The sequence below is a fragment of the Uloborus diversus genome, chromosome 8 (genome assembly GCF_026930045.1).
Source record: "Uloborus diversus isolate 005 chromosome 8, Udiv.v.3.1, whole genome shotgun sequence".
In the NCBI taxonomy this organism is placed as follows: Eukaryota; Metazoa; Arthropoda; class Arachnida; order Araneae; family Uloboridae; genus Uloborus; species Uloborus diversus.
The window spans coordinates 122,683,780-122,704,655 of record NC_072738.1 but is presented as its reverse complement, the minus strand read 5'-3'; the positions used below and the strand labels follow the sequence as shown (position 1 = coordinate 122,704,655).

General features: G+C 31.9%; 1 protein-coding gene across 2 annotated transcripts in view; it reads left to right on the top strand.

The window, feature by feature from the left end:
* Positions 1-14,307, top strand: part of LOC129227252 (prolyl endopeptidase FAP-like) — a 129,027-nt gene extending 114,720 nt beyond the window's left edge. For both annotated transcript variants that reach the window (XM_054861769.1, XM_054861770.1), the window contains exons 14-21: positions 657-886; positions 1,004-1,102; positions 3,100-3,175; positions 8,393-8,587; positions 10,578-10,735; positions 10,967-11,104; positions 11,259-11,332; positions 12,777-14,307. In XM_054861769.1, the coding sequence (XP_054717744.1) occupies positions 657-886; positions 1,004-1,102; positions 3,100-3,175; positions 8,393-8,587; positions 10,578-10,735; positions 10,967-11,104; positions 11,259-11,332; positions 12,777-12,920 (1,114 nt within the window). In that variant the 3' untranslated portion in view covers positions 12,921-14,307. The remainder of the gene's footprint in view (positions 1-656; positions 887-1,003; positions 1,103-3,099; positions 3,176-8,392; positions 8,588-10,577; positions 10,736-10,966; positions 11,105-11,258; positions 11,333-12,776) is intronic.
* The last annotated feature ends 6,569 nt before the right edge of the window (positions 14,308-20,876 follow it).

The window sequence follows — 20,876 nt, the reverse complement described above, 5'->3', positions numbered from 1 at the left end:
TTTATGTTGCATAAGTTTCTTTTTCATTGAAAAATATTCAGTTATTTTCTGGAACCTTTTTTTTTTTTTTTTTTTGCAGATACTTATAAAATTATTTTACTGTGTTAAAGAATCATTCCTAAATAATTTAATAATTTGAATATAATTTAAATTCTATCGATTTTGACTTCATGTTATCCTACATGAATTATCTGTTACTATATCAACTGCCTAATAAAAATATTTAGTATTTCCTGTTTTCTAAATTAAAACATGTACCCCCATAACCTGTGAATAATTAAATATTAATTTTTTTTAAACATTTATGAAAAGTTAGTGCAGCAATCCTCCTTCTAAGCTCTCTGTGAACCATTTCTTGGATTGTTTTTCTAAAAATTTTAGATTTAAACGCATATTGGTATAATTTAGTTAATGAGAATATAATTCAAATAGATCCTTAATTACTAGTTCTTAGGGACACTTCAAGCTACTAATAATTAAAAAGATAGTACTATTGTCATGAATTATTCCTATTTTAATAATGTTATATTATTAAGGGCTTATCATAAATCTTCCATATAAATTAGTCTTCGCAATTGAAACATTTTTGATACAATTAATCTTAATGCTTGGGTGCAATTTTACATCTTTGTAAATATTGTAATTTTTATGTTTAGATATTACATCACAACTTTAGAAGGAAAACCTGGGGAAAGGCATTTATTTGGAGTCACTGACTTAAAGCACAAGAAGCCCAAAAATACAACATGTCTCACTTGTGACTTAGGACCTGATTGTCTATACAATGATGCTACCTTCAGCAAAAAATTAAGCTACTATGTATTAGAATGCTTAGGTCCAGGAATTCCCAGAGTCGAAATTCGTGCTACAGATTCCAATAAAATTAGTAAGTGCATTCAAAATTGTAAATATATTTCAATTATTTTCTTAAGTGTGATGGCATTTATTTATGAATTATTACTTGCATTATTACAATTGTTGTTATAATTAAACTTTTTTTTAGTTTCAACTTTGCTAACAAATGACGATTTGAAGGACTTCATAGAAACAAAAGCAATGCCAAAAATAAAGAATCTTCAAGTGCCTATCGATGGGAATTATCGTAAGATTTTGTTGATTAATATATTTTTGTGTAATATGAACTCATTTAATGTATTGTGTAAAAAATATGTCTATTATTATTATTAAGTAACATATTTTTAATAAAATGTAAAATTTGAAAAAAGTCAATTTTTCTATAAAAATTACAAATTTTAAGCCTCTTGCTGGACACCTGAATATTTTGTTATTTGGATAAATATTTTTGTGGTATATGTGGGGCAAGGTTTCATCAACATAAAATTTTTGAACTTCGATTTTTTTTTTTTTTTTTTTCGATTTGGCTTAGTACATAAGCTGGTTCACACTTTCAGGCGCAAGTCAGCATGGATTGCCATTGTTCAAATTATATGAAACTTTTTTACAATTGTTTTGACCCAAAAGGAAAAATATAAGAGCATTGCGACTTGAAAAATCAACTTTTTTTTGGACATCCTAATGTATATACTGTAATTATCCTGAAAAAAAACTTTTTCCTTTTCATTATTGTTTTTCTATTATCTGAGTAGCATAAATTCAGAACTCCATTAGCACCTCCTGCTTAAGAGCTACTTTGAGGCAACTTTAAGTATGATCAAGTATGTAAACTGCCAGAAGTAGTGTTTTATGTTTCAAGGAATATGCTTTGAAGTTTAATAGTAAAAAAAATATTCCGCATATAGATTGTTCAATATCACTAGCCAATCGCAATACATTTTAAATTTGATGCTCCAGTTTACAGCATAGAAGTAAAATATTCGATATGCAAATTATCTGCCAGAGGTTTTTTTTTTCGTAATTGACTAGGGGGCTTTGTTACCTGCTCACTAAGGCTCATAAACACTCGAAGGTTGCTTTGCAATCTTATTTGGTTCTGGAAGATTTGAATCCTCTACTAGGAAGTATTTTATTCAAATAAGTGTTTGTTACAATTAGAACAAAATGAAAATCCTCTCTTTCTTCCATGGGAAATTGAGTTTAATCAAAGCACTCATTATAATTAGAATTGTATGAAGATGCTGCTCCCACTGGAAGAAAAAAAAATTCTTTAACAAAATTATTTTTAAAAAATCTTGAAAAGACACACTTCTAGGGCTTAAACTAGTTTCATACTCCTGGGTAGAGCAAAACAGCCAAACATACGGTTTAAAAGGTCTATATCAAATTCGTGATCTCCAGACAGGTCTAGTAATGTTTTTCTCTGTGGTTCAGTGCTTGAATTGAATTTATCCTAAGATTTTCTGAAACTAGGAATGCTTGTATCACCTATTATAAGTAATTGAAAAATTTGGAATAAACTTCATCTCATGCAGAAAAAGATGGTTTCAAATGATATAAGAAGTGAGGAAATTCTTTTATTTTTTTACTACACAATTTATGAGAAGTTTTTGCTTAAAAAATTAATTATAAAAAATTAATTCAAAATAAAAATGAAAAAAAAAATTAAAAACTGCTCTGAAGTGCACACTCCCGGAGTCCCAACTAATTTTTGTGCCAAAATTTCAAAGCAGAAGGTGCAGTGGGATCTTCTTAGTGTCACAGAATCATACACACTTGAACGGAACTTTTTTTTTTGAGATTTTTTTCTGAATTATTATTTATATTTTTTCATATGCAATAAATTTTTTAACTGTAAATCTTTGTAAATAGTTCTTATCAAGGTTGGATACAAGGGATGGTGGATTGATGGGGGCAATTGCCCCTCTCTTGAGGATCCCTACACCGGCAATTTTTCCGAAATGAAGTCTTAAAACGCAAATGTAGGAAGTGCTGTTCAAATTCCAATCACATTCTCGGAAACATTTCAGAACTGAAGTTTCAAAAATACAATTTCAGACGATTCTTGGTGATGTTAGGAAAAATGAGTTTGGGGGGCTTTCCCCGGCAGATAAAAATGATGTGCCCCTCCTCCCCCAGCATGTATAAACCAGTAAGTTAAAAATCAACCCCCCCCCCCCCTCCTTGAAAATTTTCTGGATCCACCCTTGGTTCTTATTTCATGTTTGTTTCTTTATTTTACAGATGCAAATGTTCGTCTGTTTTTGCCTCCTTATTTACAAGAATATGAAATAACAAAATATCCTATGCTTGTTGAAGTGTAAGTTTTACTTTAATTTGTAGTAAATTAAAAAGGTATAAAAATAATACTATATTAGAATTTGTTTGTTTCCGAATAGTGTAACAAGAGTAATAGTTCAAGATTGACGTTTTCTTTAACTATTACACTGATTGACAATTGCTAAGGAACAATAACGTTTTTTGGAATAGTTAAGAATAGATAATGATTAAAGAAACAGAACGAAATATATAGTTAGTAGGGAGGATGTGCCTTTATTATAAGTACAAAATAATGCAGATATTGCTGCATGAATAAAGTAAAAACTTAAAAATTAAAAAATAATCCTACTTAAATGATTTTCATACAACCACAAAAAAATGATCTAGGTCAGAATGATGGAGACATGAGTACCTTAATATGATGTATGATTACCAGGGATACTGATGCACAATTTACATCTGTTTTCCTTACTCCCCACTAATTATTGAGGAGTGCTTAGGGGATGTTTTCTCCACTCCTCTCTCAATGCGGATTTGAGTTCTTGTACTGTTCTGGGAGGGACGGTTCTTCGCGCAGCACATCTGCCAAGAGCCTCCCAGGCAAGTTCAATTGGATTTAAGTCGGGAAAGTAAGTAGGCCACTGCATACATAGAATGTTTTCACTTTGCAGTGTGTCTGACACTTCAATGCTCAAGTGTTTCCGTGTATCGTCGTCCGTTAAGAGAAAATCTGGACCTACAGCCCCCCTAAAAAGATGAACATGATCCAGCATAACATCTCTGCTATACATTTGCGACGTATCGCTTTCTTATTCAAATATGTGAAGCGGTGTTCTGCCATTGTGTATGATTCCTGCCCACACCATGACGCCTGGGCCGTACCGATCACATTCGCAAACAAATTTTTGTGCATAACGTGTTCCACGCTCTCTCCACAGTAGTTGGTGACCAGAATCACTTGTCACACTGAAACGAGATTTGTCAGAGAACATCACTCTAGACCAATTTTGACGATTCCACCAACATTTTCCTTACGCCAGCGTAATCTCTCTTGACGATGGCGTGGTTAAACTTGAATGCAACGTACGGGTTTCCGTGCATATAAACCAACATTATTTACTCGCCGTGAGATGGTTCTTGCAGAAACATGCGTACCGGTAGCGGTTGTTAGATTTGCAGCTATCTGTCCAAGAGTGAAATTTCTGTTCCTTTTTCCCACGAGGGCTACACAGCGATCCTCTGAAGGTGTGGTGCTCCTACCACGACCCCCGGCATGCTTTTACAAAACATTTCCACCTTCAGTGGCCGTCTTTAATCGGGAGATGGCTTTTTTTTATACACCCATTGCAGTAGCCATTGTGGTGACCCATTGACCTGCTTCCAGTCATCCAACCGCTCGTCCACGATCGTAGAAACTCAAATGATGTCTTGCTGACAATTTACTCTTAAGTATTTCAAGAACCAAAGAGAATTTCAGAGAAAAACCGTTTTTAACAACCAGCACTATTTATGTTAAAAACCAAACAGCATGAATTTTCGTACGAATTTTGAGCGTGTATGCACTGTCTTTTATACAGATAACGAGTCTTGGTCTACCACGCCATCTGAACTTGAATTTATTTCCATTGGCCAGGTGGTTGAGGTACAAATTTGCATAAATCACTTGTTCCTTAGCAATTGTCAAGCAGTGTACATAGCCTTGTTTATTGTTTCAAATGTATTTTTTACGACTTTTTATCTACAATTTTCCCAATTCCGTATTTACCATTGTTAATTAATTAATGTGTTCATTAATAATAAAGGCTCACTTGTAAAGAATAAATATTTCTGATGATTTAAGTTGTAGATCTAAAGCAAAGAAGTAAATTTTTGTAAATCATAAAAGCTGGGCAAGAAATTTTAGGCTAAAAAATCTTGTGTATGGAAAAAAGTAATTTGAATTCTACACAGACTGCCTTATAGTGATGAAATTAATTAAATTATAACATATACTTTAGAAAAAATAAGGGAAATTACAAACACCATTCCATCTCTTTCCTGCCGAAGCTAATCACATTTCTCACATCAAACTTGGATTGCAACAACATGTTCTATTGTGGTTTTTATTCCTCAGGATATTTACTATATCCTTTCAGAATATGTTGCATCTTCACAAGTATGCCACTCCCTATATAAAACATTAAATAGGTCACGTGCATTATAAGTTATCTAAACTGGAACAAATAGTAGTCATCAACTTCCTTAAAGTTTTATCTTATTGAATTTTGTAATAAATGTGTTACAGTACCTTCATAACGCCAACCTATAAAACTCCCACCTTTTCAGTACATGTTTAAAAACATGTACTTTGTTTTGTCTTTTCAACATAATTTTTTAGAAAATTAAATTTTTAGAGTACTTCCTATATTAATTCAAACCTATTAGTTCTTGTAAATGCAGCTGTTATGCAAACCATGAAGCCAATGAAAGTGGACCAGGAAGCACTTTATTTTTTAGCTATGAAACATATTATTTGTGCTTTAATACTATGGTGTGTGTAGTAAAATCTTATTCTAATGTGCAAATATATTCATACATTCGGAATATTAGTTTCAAAATTTGTGAAATGATCTATATAATACTAAAACCTGTATAATGAACAACCTCTGGTCCCAAGGTGTGCATTAAAACAGTCTTCTGCTGCAATGGTTCCTGACGTTTTCCCCCTCGCGAATCCCTTCCAAACTCCGAAAGAAGTTAGCAAACCCCTTGAGTCTTGCGTACTAGGTAATAAAGTAATAAGTGAAAAGCAAAAAAAAATGCGTTCGCACACGCACACATTACTGTGCGAATGGTGCAAAGCAAGGACCCTACTTTTTCGCCTTCATACCGAGGACCTACTGAAGGCGTTGTGTCAGAGGGAAAAAATTTAGATTTTTATGCTTAAAATCATTTGATTAGTGCATAAGACCCTCGATATTTCAATTTTTCAAAAAATTTCAAACGTTTTTTTTTTCAATGTAAGCGAGGATCTCATACACAAATGTGTGTTTTCTCCGGAGAGCGAGCACTTAGATTGCTCTATCTGTTATTCTCGCATAATTTCTTGTGAAACTCATCAAATGAACTCAAACAAATTAATATTTAGTCTTTTTAATCGTTTTCGCCAAAAAGTAATAAAAAAAAATGAATACCACACACTCACACACACACACACATAAAAAATAAAATTTGTGAGGGTTTTTTTTTTTTTTTTTTTGGTGCTGCTCCATAGTTTATAACAAGAACGAAAACATAATTGCAAAACATCTTATATTATTAAAAACTGAGCGTATGTATCTATGTATGTACCTATGTCCAAGTTTCTTCTTCCGAACGACCGTCAACTGACCATCGAACCAGGTATCGATGGATTCATCATCTTCCCGTCTTTATGTTTGACTATTTAACATAATCCTCCTATAATAATTAGCGGAGATATCAATTAAAAATTATTAATTATTACACTTAGATTTTGACACAAAATCCATATTTTTCGAAGGCTGTCTTCCATTCAAATTATTATTCAGTGCTTCATCTCAACTTTCCGCAACAATGCTTTTATTAAAATTTATAGCGGTGAAGAAAATCATTAAAACAAAAGATTTGTTGCCATTTTTTGTCTCAAATATGAGCAAATAAAATTCTGGGTTTTGTTTTAAAGGCTTCTCCTGTAATCGGGAGATTTAAAATGTTTACTTTTTGGTTATTTTTCCCAAATCTGCCGTAAAATTTTAATGATTTCTTTTTTTTTTTTTTGTTCAAGCCTGATTGTTGAACACACGTCACTTGACATAACTTTCATTTTCGAGGTGGACCGTACAAAGCCGGGCAAGGTAGCTAGTAGAATTATAAATATTGCTACGAACTAAAATGATCGCTAAAAAATGAATGCAAAACAAATTCACCAAAAAATAAACACTGATTATTCTGTGTTGAGCTTCAATCAAATTTGAAAAAAATTTGAAATTTTGTGGAACAAAGAGGCTCAAAATTTGGCTGAAATTTTTCTGACACAATTGTACATTTATCTCTATCTCTAAAGCAGAAGTCAATAAAAGAATAATCTTTGAAATACCTTTCAGGGAACTGTCTCAGATTAACTAAATGAGCTTTTTTCTTCAAATTAGAATGAGAAAGATCTAATATGTTTAAGTCTTCTTGAAAAGGACTGTGAGCCAGCCTAGCTGTTTGATAAAGATATACTGTGCACATTAATCGTTTGATTGCTGAAGAATTTTCTTGTAACTATGCTATAAGTGCAGAGTAAAATACATATATTATAAAATAATAATAATGCATATATGGAATCATCTATTTTTCCATATACGCATTTACGCTAATTTTTATGCAAAAGGTAATTTTTAATGAAACAAATATTTTTAAACTCACTTACTACAAAAGAAATTTTCTATACTAATTCCAAAAATTCCTATTTACATATAGTGCAAATTTAGTTGCTTGCTTAAATTCCACTGGATTTTTTTTTTTTTTTACTGCTTAAACCTCACACTGCCAAATCCATGAAAACTTCCTAAAGTAATTTATTTTTCCTACTTCCTGTGGTATTTTTGGGTTACTAGCCATTCTTTTTCTTTTTTGACAAAGAAGCTCGAAGTTCTGTCCAACCACGGATTGCATGGAATTTTCAAATGTCCAGATAAGACGAATCTATGTGAATAAGGGGGGAAGTAAAAATTTGATGCGTGTATTCCGCTCATTTGAATGAGACTCTGCTTCTGCAAAAGCTGACATCGATATAAAAAAAATAATAGATTCGTCCATTTCCGGCTGTAAAACGGATGTTTGTCTTTCCATACAATCCGTGGTCAGACTATAAATTGTAGCCTATGTAGTGTGAAAATTATAGCAACAAACAGCAACGTGATCTCACTTCTATGCATTTTTGACTCAACACAAGAGCAGAGGGATAGCTCTTCATCGAACTCAAATGGTAAAGGAACTAAACATCAAAATATTTGAGACACTCGCACATGCTCCATGCAATGGTCATCAAGTAATGTTTTCATGCTAAGAGTATAGAATGTGCGAGAGACAAATGAATAAAAAAGGAGCAAAATTTGCTTGAAACCGCTTGAACATAAGACTTCATCAGACACAGGCATGTTAAAACTCTGCCATTACAATATTTTTTCCTCGAACCACTGTATTGTGTATATTTATCAATTTTCAAAAAGTTGTTAGTTAAATGTTGTTTACCCATTTGTATATTTTCCAGATATGGTGGACCCGGAAGTCAAATGATATCGGAAAAATTTTCTGTGAATTGGGGTTCTTATTTGGCCAGCAAAAAGAATGTCATATATGCATGGATAGATGGGCGTGGCAGCGGATACCGAGGAGATAAAATCCTGCATGAAGTTTACCGTAAACTAGGAACTGTAGAAATATTTGATCAACTTTCAGTTACAAGGTACAATTTATTTTGATTTCAAGTGAATTAAAATGTATATTTGATGAAGAATAGTTCCTTATTAACCTTGTGATGGACCTGGGCCATGAGTAAGATGTGTGAAATTCTCCCCCATGAAAAATTTTTTTGGAGTAACCTGCCATGAAGTCAAGTGCCCTACCTTATATCAATGCCTAGCTATGACCCTGTGCCTTAAACCGTTTGACAACAAAAATTTAGCATCAGAAAAATATGCGTAAAACGCTTTTGAGACGTGCTTACTATAATGTGATAAAACATGCAAAACTATTGAAGAGTTAAAAGGTTTGGTCATGTGCAAAAAAATCGTACCCTTTCTGTGACCGCTTCGCACTTATACAAGGAAAATATACTTTCTCCCTCAGTTTTATTCTAAATTGAAATGGTTACTTTTGTACTGCCTAAATCCTTAGATAAATCTCATGATGAAACTCTCCTGGTACGTGAGTACCATTTCTTAAATTTCCTATATTAAACATGCCTTTTTTTAAGTTTCTCCAATTTCTAAGTATCGATTACTGTATTTAAAGTACTCAAATCATTCAAAACACTGAAATCAAATGTTAAAATGGACAAAAATGAAAATATAATTATAGAATTACTAAGATAAAAGTTTACGTATTTTTGTTTTAATTTCATTCTAGTAGAAAGCATGTTATGTTTTTATTCATACAATTTGAATACAATTTTCAAAATGTATACTGTGTTATTTCTTTGCATGGTGTGTAATTTGTTGCAGTAACTTACTACTTAATATACTGAGTGGTCGAAAGTAGGCATTCTTTCATTTACGGTTAAATCTTTGCTATGCACAGTTACCCAGAAGTCTTAAGAGTCATAACATAGGTAGAACACCATCCATATTGTAACACAGCTGAATTCTGTGCCATGTTCTTGCAGATATTTTGCGGCAAAACTTTTCTGGATTCGTGAAATGTGGCAACACATCTGCGAGAACCTGGCGCGGAATTCAGCTGTGTTACGACATGGATGGTGTACTGCCTATGTTTATGATTCTTAAGACTTCTGGATAACTGTGTATAACAAAGAAGCACCCATAAATAGTCTTGCCAGGCGTCCCGGTTTGACCGAGACAGTCTTAGTTTTCAAGCAAAATCCTGGTGTCCAGGCTGGTTTATTTCACGTCCCAGAAAAAGATTAATTTGATTACAAATTACCAAAAAGGTCTAAAAATAATTACTTTTGAAAGGTTATTCAGGATAATTACTTTATCACTTGTAGCATTGACTTGCAAAATTAATACCAGTTTGGCTAGTGAGGATTTTTGCAACAAGATTAAAGCCAAAAAAAAAAGACTTTTAAAAAGTTCTATAAAATGAAAAGTATATCTATAAATATTGTTCAATTTTTTTACTCTTCATTCAAAGTTTTTTCTAACTTAAATAAAATATAAATATTTACATCATGAAGTGAAATGTTCAAAGAATTTGCTTATGTCAATTTTTATTTCCCCTGTTTCAGGTTCATAATTAGTAACCATTTATTCATAGCATGAAGTATAAACTGTTCTATATAAAACGCTCCAGAAATCAGTTAAGGGCATGCACCCCTTTGAATACTAGCAACGCCAGGGGTGGGACATTCCGGTGTCCCATTTGAACATTTCAGAAATCTGACAAGCCTACCCATAAATAACAATGTTGAAAATAAAAGGATGGTATGCCCACTTTCAGACCACTCTGTATGCATATGTGTACATCCCCATACAAATATTTATGCATGTCTTGAATCTTAATTCCAAGTAGACATTCTCAGGTTGATTATTTTGTTTCTAATTTTTGTTGGATTGGTATAAAATATTTTAAGCATATCCAAATTTATTGCTATAAACCTTGATTCTTGATGTTCTGTTAGCAAAACTACTAGAATGACGCATATATTGCATCTTTCTGCTACTCCTGTAAATGTGAGTTTCAACATTATTTATGTTTGTCTTTTTTTAATATTCTAGTTACTTGAAGGATCATCTACAATACGTAGATGGAAAGCATGTTGCAATATTTGGTTGGTCTTATGGAGGTTATGCATCTGCCTTGGCAGTGGCCAGTGAAGAAAAAGTTTTCAGTTGTGGAATTTCTGTAGCTCCAGTCACAAGTTGGTTATATTATGGTAAGAGTTTCTTTTACTTTTGCTGCAAAATCAGATGCTAAGAGAATAAAGTCATTATATAGAGTACTTTTGTTGGATTACTAGAGACGTATTATTTGAAGATGTCTAAAACTTATATTTCAGAAAAACTGTAAACTCATGAAATCTTTTCTCTTTTTTTTTTTTCGGAGGGGGGGATCTACAGGACTAAATATGGATTTCATTTTATCAATGCCTTTCATTTTGTTACAGATTCTCTTTACACTGAGCGATACATGCAAAGTCCAGCTCCAAATGATAATTTAATTAATTATGAAAATTCGGATGTCATGAGAAAAGCTTCCAGCTTTAAAGGAAAGAAATACCTTCTTGTTCATGGTTCAGCAGATGGTAAGCTCAAATGTGATCCTATGTCTTCTCTTTTCTTTCTCTTCCTCTGAATTCATTTCATATCAATAAAAAATGTTCTAAAGATGGTCCAAATTATAATAATAAACGGGAGAGAAAATGTAATTTTAATTCTTATTTATCTTTTTTTCTGCAGACAATGTTCATTGGCAACAGTCCATGATGTTAGCTAAGGCTTTAACAGATGCTGGTGTCATATTCCGTATGCAGGTAAATAATTTTTGCTCAAAAAGGCTATCAAATATCACAACCAGAAAATTAAGGAACTTTATAAATCATTTACATAAATTCTTTTATCTAGAGCATGTAGGTGTATTTTAATTCAAACAATATTCAGTGTGGGAAATAAGTAATAATTTTGAGGAGCAGTACTGCTCCTCAAATTTTGATATTGTGGATCAGTTCTGTAAGGTTGAAAAGCAGTTTTGTGATAATTGTTAAATTGCATTTTTTCAACAAGAAAACTAACAAGTTTTTAGAAACGTAATACTTAATGCGTGCATTTAAAAAGTTTTGAACAATGACAAATTGGGATATGAAAATTTCAAATAATTACATCTATGCCATTCAAAAAATTGAAACCCTGTTTATTAATAAAAAGAGTTATCTGAAACCATTTAAGAAATAGTTATTTTTTTGCATCGCAAAATTTATGATACTGTATTGTGTTTTATACGTTTTGAATAGCAAACTGCTGTGCGATACCGCTTATTTCCTTCGCTGACAATATTAGTATTTTTCTATGGAACTAGAAAGTAATGAGTTTAAAACATTATAACAACGTGAAAACTGCACAATTATCAACGAGAATTGCAGACATGTGTTCTAGGGTGCCTCCAGTGGTTGTGTTCAGGTGTACTGTTGGTAAACAGAATTACTTCAAGATTGTTAACTAAATTAGAACAATTCCTCAAGATAAGGAAAGCTTTCCAAAAATCGAGAGAAAATTAATTAAAACATCATTTTTCACACTTCTTATAGCTCGCACCAACGATGCAAAATCAAATATGAAAATTATGAATTTTGCTTTTGTTAAAAAAAGATATTTTTGCTTCTAGTTAATTTAGGTAATTTGAGCGTTGGCGTTTTATGAAAAACTTTGCTTGGGTATTTTTTTAGGAGCTTTCTAACAACAACAAACTCTTAAAGGTAAAAAAATTCTTCAGATAGAAAAGTCATTTATTAATATCTCTGCTAATTAGCTCTGTTAAAAAAAATTTTTTATCAGTATAACCTAAACTCATAAATAGGTGCTAAAAAGAGAATGAAGGAAATCGGTTGACTAACAGGAGAAAAAGGGATGCAAAGTTTTATTTCATATATTTAATGATAATGGGGGGGGAACCATTGAGAAGAGATAAAACTGAGGAAGTGAAGACTTTCATTCATAAAACCAAGACCCCAAGTCACAGGATAGAATTTAAAGCAAAACATTGAAAGAAATAGGTTCTTCCGATCATTTCACACATAACCCGCCAACTATTCATCGTTGTTGAGTCACGTGACTTGGGGTCTTTGGGTCAGTTTTTGCTAAGCCAATGCTTGCTCCCTCCATTTTAATTCCTGCCCTAAGGGAAAAACCTGTTCAAAAGAGATAATAATAGTATTAGAAATTTTTTTAGTCGTATTATTGTTAAATTACTTATTCTTTTAGGTGTATCCTGATGAAAATCACGCACTCGGTCATGTAAAATTACATCTGTATCAAACAATGGATGATTTCCTAGACCATTGCTACTCAGACGCTTCCAAAGATGATTCAACGCACATGTCCACATCTGCAGATTCTGACAGATAGAGCAGCAACCCAACTACTGGTGGGCTTTCATACATCAGGCATTTTTCATTGCCATGATTTTCCATGTGATTCTCATTTTGAGGCTGACTAAGATTTTACTCAGTGCAAACATGTATGCGCTTTTGTGAGGAAGTGTGAACAAGCACTTCAGCATTTTCATGCAGTATGAAAATCTTTTTTAGATTAATACTCGAACATCGCTTGAAAATGATTATATTTTGTGATAGCTTATTTAAAATATATTGTTTTCGAACCAAAGCAGTGGCATGCTCAGAGAAAGTACAATGGAGAGGATGTGCTTCAACCAAAATTGTTTTATCAACTATCAAATCGATATGATTACTCAGACGTTTCTAGCTGATTTTAACTTTTTTTTTTATTGTATCAATTGTTTCTCTATAAATCTGCTACTTTTTCTAAGTTGTTCTTTATGTATAACCTAGAAAATTTAAAATTTTCAATTTTAATAATCATACTTCACAACTCAAGGGACGTTACGTATGATTTTATTCTTACTCTCTCAAAATATCTGGATATGCCATTGTGCCAAAGCAACTTTTCTCAAAAGTTGATATAACAGAGTGCAGCTGAAAAGCTGAATTATATGTTAGTACAAATATGACTCTTTATATTAAAGTGTATCATGATGAGTGTAGCAGAGTGAAAATTATAATTTTTGTGATCAAAAAATGAAAAATCGACCCTACCTGTTTCTTCTCTTAAATATATATATTTTCATTGTTTTTATTTACTTGTTTTTTAATTTATTTTTAGTTGTGTTATTTAAAATATTTATCATTCAAACATCTTCGGTGTTTACATAGACCATAAAATACTTCAACCACTCAACAACGCAGATTCAATGTTTACTTTTATGCAAGAAGTTGAAAACATTATGACAATAAAGTTGCACAGATAGCAAAAAGAATTTCATAATGCATTTCACTCAACAATAATCAAATTTTTTTAATGACGAATTGCCTGTTTTCTTTTCTTGGGTTTATCCTATCTTTTTTAACTGAACTTTTAAAAATTGAAATAGGCTGCTTGATGCTTCGAGGGTCAATTAATTATATAGATATTTTCTACAAAGTGAAATTTAACTAAAAACTCCATATTTTCCAGTTTTATATCCTTTTTTGCCCCCCCCCCCTTTAAAAAAAACACAAATGCTGTTGATGCTCCATATGTTGATGTTTTACTAAAACTATGCTCTTACATGCTAAGTTATTTCCAATCATAACTGTCTGTTGGAAAAACAGCTATTGTGGTTCTTTCTCATTGTTGTGTTGATAAATTTCTACTCAACAGCTTAAGAGAAACGTTTTGATGTTATAAATGTGTTTTACTCCACATTAAAACTTTGTTTCTGTAAAAAAAAAAAAAAGCTTTCCATATCTATTATACAAAATATTTTCTTCTGCGGTAGAGTTAAGTGATAAGAAATTAATCAGTACTCTGAAAATTTGTTGAAACTTTGAATTTGTACGTTACCAGAAGGAAGATTTATGCTGGAAAATTCCGGTACATTTCAATTAGAATGTTGTTTATTTTAGTAATGCAACAACATTTTGTATAATTTTATAAATTTATTTCCTCTTATGTCTTAAAATATTAAAATTATGCCATGTTGTTACTTCACTGTCATTCTATAAAGTCATCGAATAATTTTTCCGTCTTCTATGTAGGTCAATATGTTAACACCGAAAAGAAAAACAAATGGTCAAAATACTCTGAAAGTTAGAGGAAAGTAACTGAAATATTAAACTAAATTTTTATGTACCTTTCTGCTACACAAGTGCATATATAAGTATTCATTTCAGGTAGGGCCAAACATTTAGAAAACTTTGAAACCGGAATTATTTGCTGGGAACAGGAAAACTAATGTATTTATTTTGAAGGGACCAGCCCACTATTCCCTATATATGTTCCAAATTTGTATTTTACATTTATATAATGTAGTTCAAATTTTCATTTAGATTATGTATGCATTGCAAGCAGATACCAAATGTCTTGTGACAGCATCCAGAGACTATAGTAAGGCCTTTGTTTAGTTTTGTCCGTCTGGAAGAGCTACTACATAGCTAAATACAATAAAAATAAAGAAACTGAGTATATCTTTATGCTGGTAGCTAAAAATGATTCAGCATGCCAGGGGAAGGTCAGCAAACAAGGTAAAATGTCACCTTGTAAAGTGATGATAAAAGATAAAGCTACAAGTCAGCAGTCCCTAACAGGAACTAAGGCAGAGTTGCAAGCAAATACTGAACTGCTCAGTTACAGTATCCAGAGACTGCAGTTTTGCCCTTTTTTGGGTTTATCAGTCTGGAATAGCAATATCAGAGCTGAAGGAAACAAAAATTAATAAGCTGATTATACCTCTAGTTGCTAAAAATATTTCATCACACCAAAGAAAGGTCCACAAACAAAGTAGGCTTCATCTCAAAATGTGAAGCTACAAGCTTCAAACCATGACTTGAACAATGGCACAGTGGCAAGCAAATACTGAACTACTCGTTTTAGCATCCAGAGACTGCAATTTCGTCCTTTGAGCTCATGAGTCTGAAAAAGCCTTCAAAAAGCTGAATCCTCATATAAATAATAGCCGACGATTGAGTAACCCACATGTTTCGACAATGAAACCCTCGCCACGGCATGATAATTTGATAATATGTTTTGGTAATGCTTAATTGGAAGTGTGGAGACCCTGGGGCAACAAAGGAGTGGAGGCCCCTAATCAAGGTTCAAAAATATCCAATACTTTGATATATATCTGATATTTTCTACCGGAGAAAGTTAAGATATTTTGTAAAAAAATTTGTTGTGGGGGCCCTGGGGCAGTAGCCCCGCCTGCCCACACCTAAATCCAGCCCTGACTGTGACAAGGCAGAACTCCATCCTTAATAACTTAACAGTTTTACTGGTAAGACTGTGTCATTTCAGGGAAATGAAGAAATAAAAACAATTAACTCTATCTACTGGACTTTAGGGTTAAGCCACTGGTGTTAGGGTTAAAATTTCAACTATCAAAATGTCATCAAACAGGCAATTGCTTCGTTCAAATGTAGTAGACTAGAAGCAATTTTCACCCGTCATATTTTGACGGGCGACTTTCTAATATAAAAAAGAAAAACTGAGTATATTGTTACACAGAATGTACATTGTTTTGCTTCTAGCCTTTGGTAGCCAATTGCTGACTACAATACCAAATTGATGGTGAATTGAAAGGACAAAGAATGTATACATAATCTAAATTGAGCAGTATTTTTTTCAAGCAATGGCTACAAAAATGTGAAAAAAAAATATGGAATTCAATGTTAATATCTTGTAATGGCAACTAATATCAATGATCTGCCCCCAGTGTTGCTATATGATCCTATTTTATAAATTTTACCATTTTCATAAAAATGAATTTGAAATTTACCTTTTATAAAGAATTCATTTTAACAATTGTAATTTTTGTTTGATTCCTTTTTTAAACCTCCAGTTCTCTAAAAGGTCTTGCTTTTGAGATTGAGTCTCTCTTACAACCTGCAAGTAATGCTCATTACGGACTGCCGCTAACTTGGGCTATATTGTAACGGAAATGTGCAAGAAATGATCTCCCCCCCCCCTCTCCCTCTTGATTACTGTGAAGTATATTAATGTAAGAGGGAAAAAATGTGTATCATGCAATCATGTTTTAATGTTTTTTATTATCTAAATTAAAATTTCAACCTGTATTGCCTAAAAAAAATGTTTGGGGATAAAATAGGGTGTGAAACATTTCTTCATAATTAACTGCATAATCATCCACATTGCTCCAGTTTGATGAATGGAATTTTTTAAACCTTATACAGTCGAACCTCCATATATCGAACTTCCACACATCAAAATTTTCTACATATCGAAATCCTGGCAAATTTCTATGTTCATTACATAGAAAAACTGTTTCTATATATCGAAAAAATCTCTATATATCGAAATTTTTTTCGAGACATTCGTAGATTTTTTTTCCTCCTTAGACTGTTTGTCTCATGAAAAATAAAGGTTGGGAGAGAAAACTATGTTCACTAAAGGTCGCTACGAAACTTATAAGGAATCTGGGGTTGAGGGGTGTGTAGATAGGTCGTTGTTTCGTTCTAGAATTCTTAAATTCCCTCAAGTTTATTTCAAATATCTTAGTTGTAACCAGTAACATTGTAAAATCAGTTTCAAGTCATCCCTTTTGTTCTGTTGATTATCGTTCCTAGTCATTTTAGTTGCAGTAAAAATCATTCAAGTTAAAGAGATTAATTTTTTACTTTTCTCTCGATTTGTCAAAACGAAAATCCCTTAATGTTGCGGATCAAGTTGAATTGCCGAAAAATGAAGATCTAAAAGCCGCAAAAATGTAATTTCTGTTATTTTTTTTAATTATTATCTTCCATTTAATCCGATGCTCGTATAAATTAGAAATTAGGTTTCATACACGAAAATTAGCTTTAATTTTAATGTTTTAAGAGATTTTTAGGATAAAATAATATCGTTTCTATATATCGAAATTTCTATGTATCGAATTTTTTTCCGGCAATTTGCTACTTCGATATATGGAGGTCCGACTGTAGTTATAGTTTCTTAAATTATTATTATTATTTACGACAAATGAAGCACCTAGAAGCAAAGGGGTGCAAGTGCCAAAGTTAACAATTTGGAGGTCTAGTACAAATGGTTAGGGCCGGATTTGAAAGTGTGGAGGCCGCAGGGCAACGAAGGAGTGGAGACCCCTAATCAGGGTTCGAAAAGATCATTATATTTTCGAAAATATCCGATACTTTTATATATATCCGAATACTTTGATATATATGTATATACCCGTTATTTTCGACCCGTGAAAGTTAGGATATTTTGTAAAAATTTTATTGTGGGGGCCCTTTGTTGTGGAGGCCCCGGATCAGTAGCCCCGCCTACACTCCCCTAAATCAGGCATTGCAAATGGTAGAAGAAATGCTCATCTCTTTTGGCACAAGAGATGTACTAGTAGCCCTGGTAACAGCTGCCATACAGCATGACTTAGAAAAAATTTTCAAGGAAATCTTCATTTTACTCAAAATTTGAAGAAGTTCACTTAGATCTCTTTGCTTCTCACTGCTGCAAATATTGTTTTAACAAATTTTTAAATCAATTCCCTACTTTTAAAGCATCATTTGTTTACAAATTTCGACTCTTATTAACACGAGGCTCACCATTTGATGTGAAACATTTTTTTTTTTTCAACAAAATAATCTCATACTATTTTTCATTAAGTTATTTATTTCTGAGTTATTTTTGAATTCAGTTAAGAATAATCTTTATCAATTTTGGTAAAGTTAAGCAAAGTTTCAAATCTGAAAAGAGTGGACTATACATAATGTTTCACATTCAATGCCTCAATTTCATCAACCTTGTGAAATTAGAAACTATTTTTATATTAAATACATTATAATTCAATTAGTGGATTTGAAATTATAATAGTGTATTTGATGTGTAGTACAACATATATCATTTGCAAAATACTTCCAAGTAAGGAAGTTGCTTTGTCAAGTTTGAATTTTGTTGCCAAATATTTTTTAAAGGAAAAATGTGTAAATAATCATTTAATATACATAAATTCTATATGAGAATCAGCTTAGCATTCCATTTTTTATGTTTGGAGGATTTAATGTTTGTATTTTATCTTGCAAATGGAAGTGTAAATAAATGTTTTTTAAATGTTTCTGTATACTTTCTTCTTTCTGATTTTCTTTTATTTGAGATGGAAAATTTTTATTTCAGGCCATTAGTTTTTTTTATTTTACAATAAGAACACTGTTGAATGTGTTTTAATAGAAGATTCTAGGTTAAATTAATTCACTATTTAAAAAAAGTTTTAAAAAGACTAACTTTGATTTAACAATTTCCTTAATTTAATGATATATTTCACTGGTCCGGATTTAACTGCATTGAATGTATATGCTCCTCAATTTAACGATTACTTTTCTCAGTTGTTGACAATCGTTAAATCAGGATTATACTGTACTTATAAATCTTCTGACATAAAACCGAAAAATTCAATCTATAACTTATTTGGGAGGAAAAATACATTTATGCAATAATTGTTTTCAGTACATTTTTTAATACATGTCAACTCTTTAAAAAGAACCAAGAACTAATATGTTAAATTTAAAATTTAAAAAAAAAACCCTTACCCTGAAGGCCAACTTCATAGTAAGAGGAATCTCATACCGTAAGATGGGGTAACTTTGGAACTTTTTAAAGTTTTACTCTCTGTTCCTGTAAATATTTTCAAAGTAAAAAAGCCTTAAAATCATTAATATGTCGATCGAGTATTTTTCTTACAAGATATGGCAAAAAAGAACAACTTTAGTTGCTATGGTATTTCATTTTTTAAAAAGATAAGAATAATTTGTCCCAATTTTAACATTAGGACAGTGTTTTATCCCCATTAAAAACAGAAGGAAACATGACTTTGTACCAATGTTACTCTACTATCATTATATAGGCAGTGATGTTCCCATCAATTTTTCTAGTGGTATACTCCCAGTAATCCATTACGCATAATTTGTGTATGTGATCATATACATAGTACGTCATAATGTGAAAATTTATGAAGCTTGAGGGTATATACTATATGTCTAAAAAAATGTTTGAGACCACTGTCGTGTACCTATATACACCACTGTATATAGGTACACGACAACCTACATTAGAAACAACAAGGGATATGAGTTTATATTAATATTACAATACCTAATTTTAGAATATTATATTTAGCAGGTCATGAGAAGAAAGCATTCTACTTAAAGGGTAAAACTCGAGATTGCATATATTATTTCTAACTGTTTTGAACTGTTACTACACAAACTAATGATGTAACAAAAACTATTTTAACACTTTGTAAAGTTTCGTTTTTATCAACCAAAGCCAAAAGGTGTAAACTTGCAGCTCTTCAAGTTTGAAAATTTGTGAATCCCAAATTTATCCGGTGTAAAGATGAAAATTTATAATGTATAGGTTATAAAACTTATAACATATTTACTTCTATATTAGTCACATGAGGAGGTATTTATCAATGTGTATGCAGGCTTGAATGTAATTTGGTGTGTGCAGTTCTTGAGGCCAAAGACCTTTGACCAAAATTTTGAAAAACAAATGGCAAGAATAACTTGGCTATCACAACGAGGGCAGTGGACTATGGTCCTGACAACAGCTGTCAGGTGGCAGTATAATACAGGCCTACTCAACATTCATGATTGCAGACTGAACCAAAGCAGTGTGTCCCACTGAGAACCCCTTAAACTAAAAATTATCTACTATCCCGAAATTAGCCGCCCAGTCCAAAAATTACCCTGTCTTACGGTAGCTCAGAACACATATAAAATTTAAACATTTTTTTTTTTTTTTTTAATCTGACATTACAGGAAAATGCAGAAAATTAAAAAGAATCAGATCTGCTTAGTTTTGCAGCAGGATCTAGAGAGAAAATCAAAAATCCTTTAGCCTTGCTTTCCAAAATCAATTACCTGTACTGCTTTTCAAGGACTTCTTTTATTTTTAATGAAATGAATTTATGCTCTAATAGCTGTATGCAAAAAAATTCAAAGTGGCAACCAGTTTATTTTAATAAATTAGCACTTAAGGAGGAATGCTTTAACATTTTTAATGCAATATTCGTGGGATAATTTTCTATAGTGAAAACTATGTGGTCGTAAGAATGTTTGAGTAGTACGTATGGTGAAGGAATTCACTCCAAAAATTTGACAAGCATGTTGAAATCATTTGTATATTTCTTTAATTTTTTTTCTTTTTTTTACATTTTTGACAAGAATTTAACAGTAAAAGAATTAGTCAGTTGAAGAAATTTACATGCCATGATTTTCATTAGCAAATTTGTACAGACATTTTCTTTTTTCTACTGAGAAAGTTTTAGTGGAATTGACGTTGATGACATAAAAACAC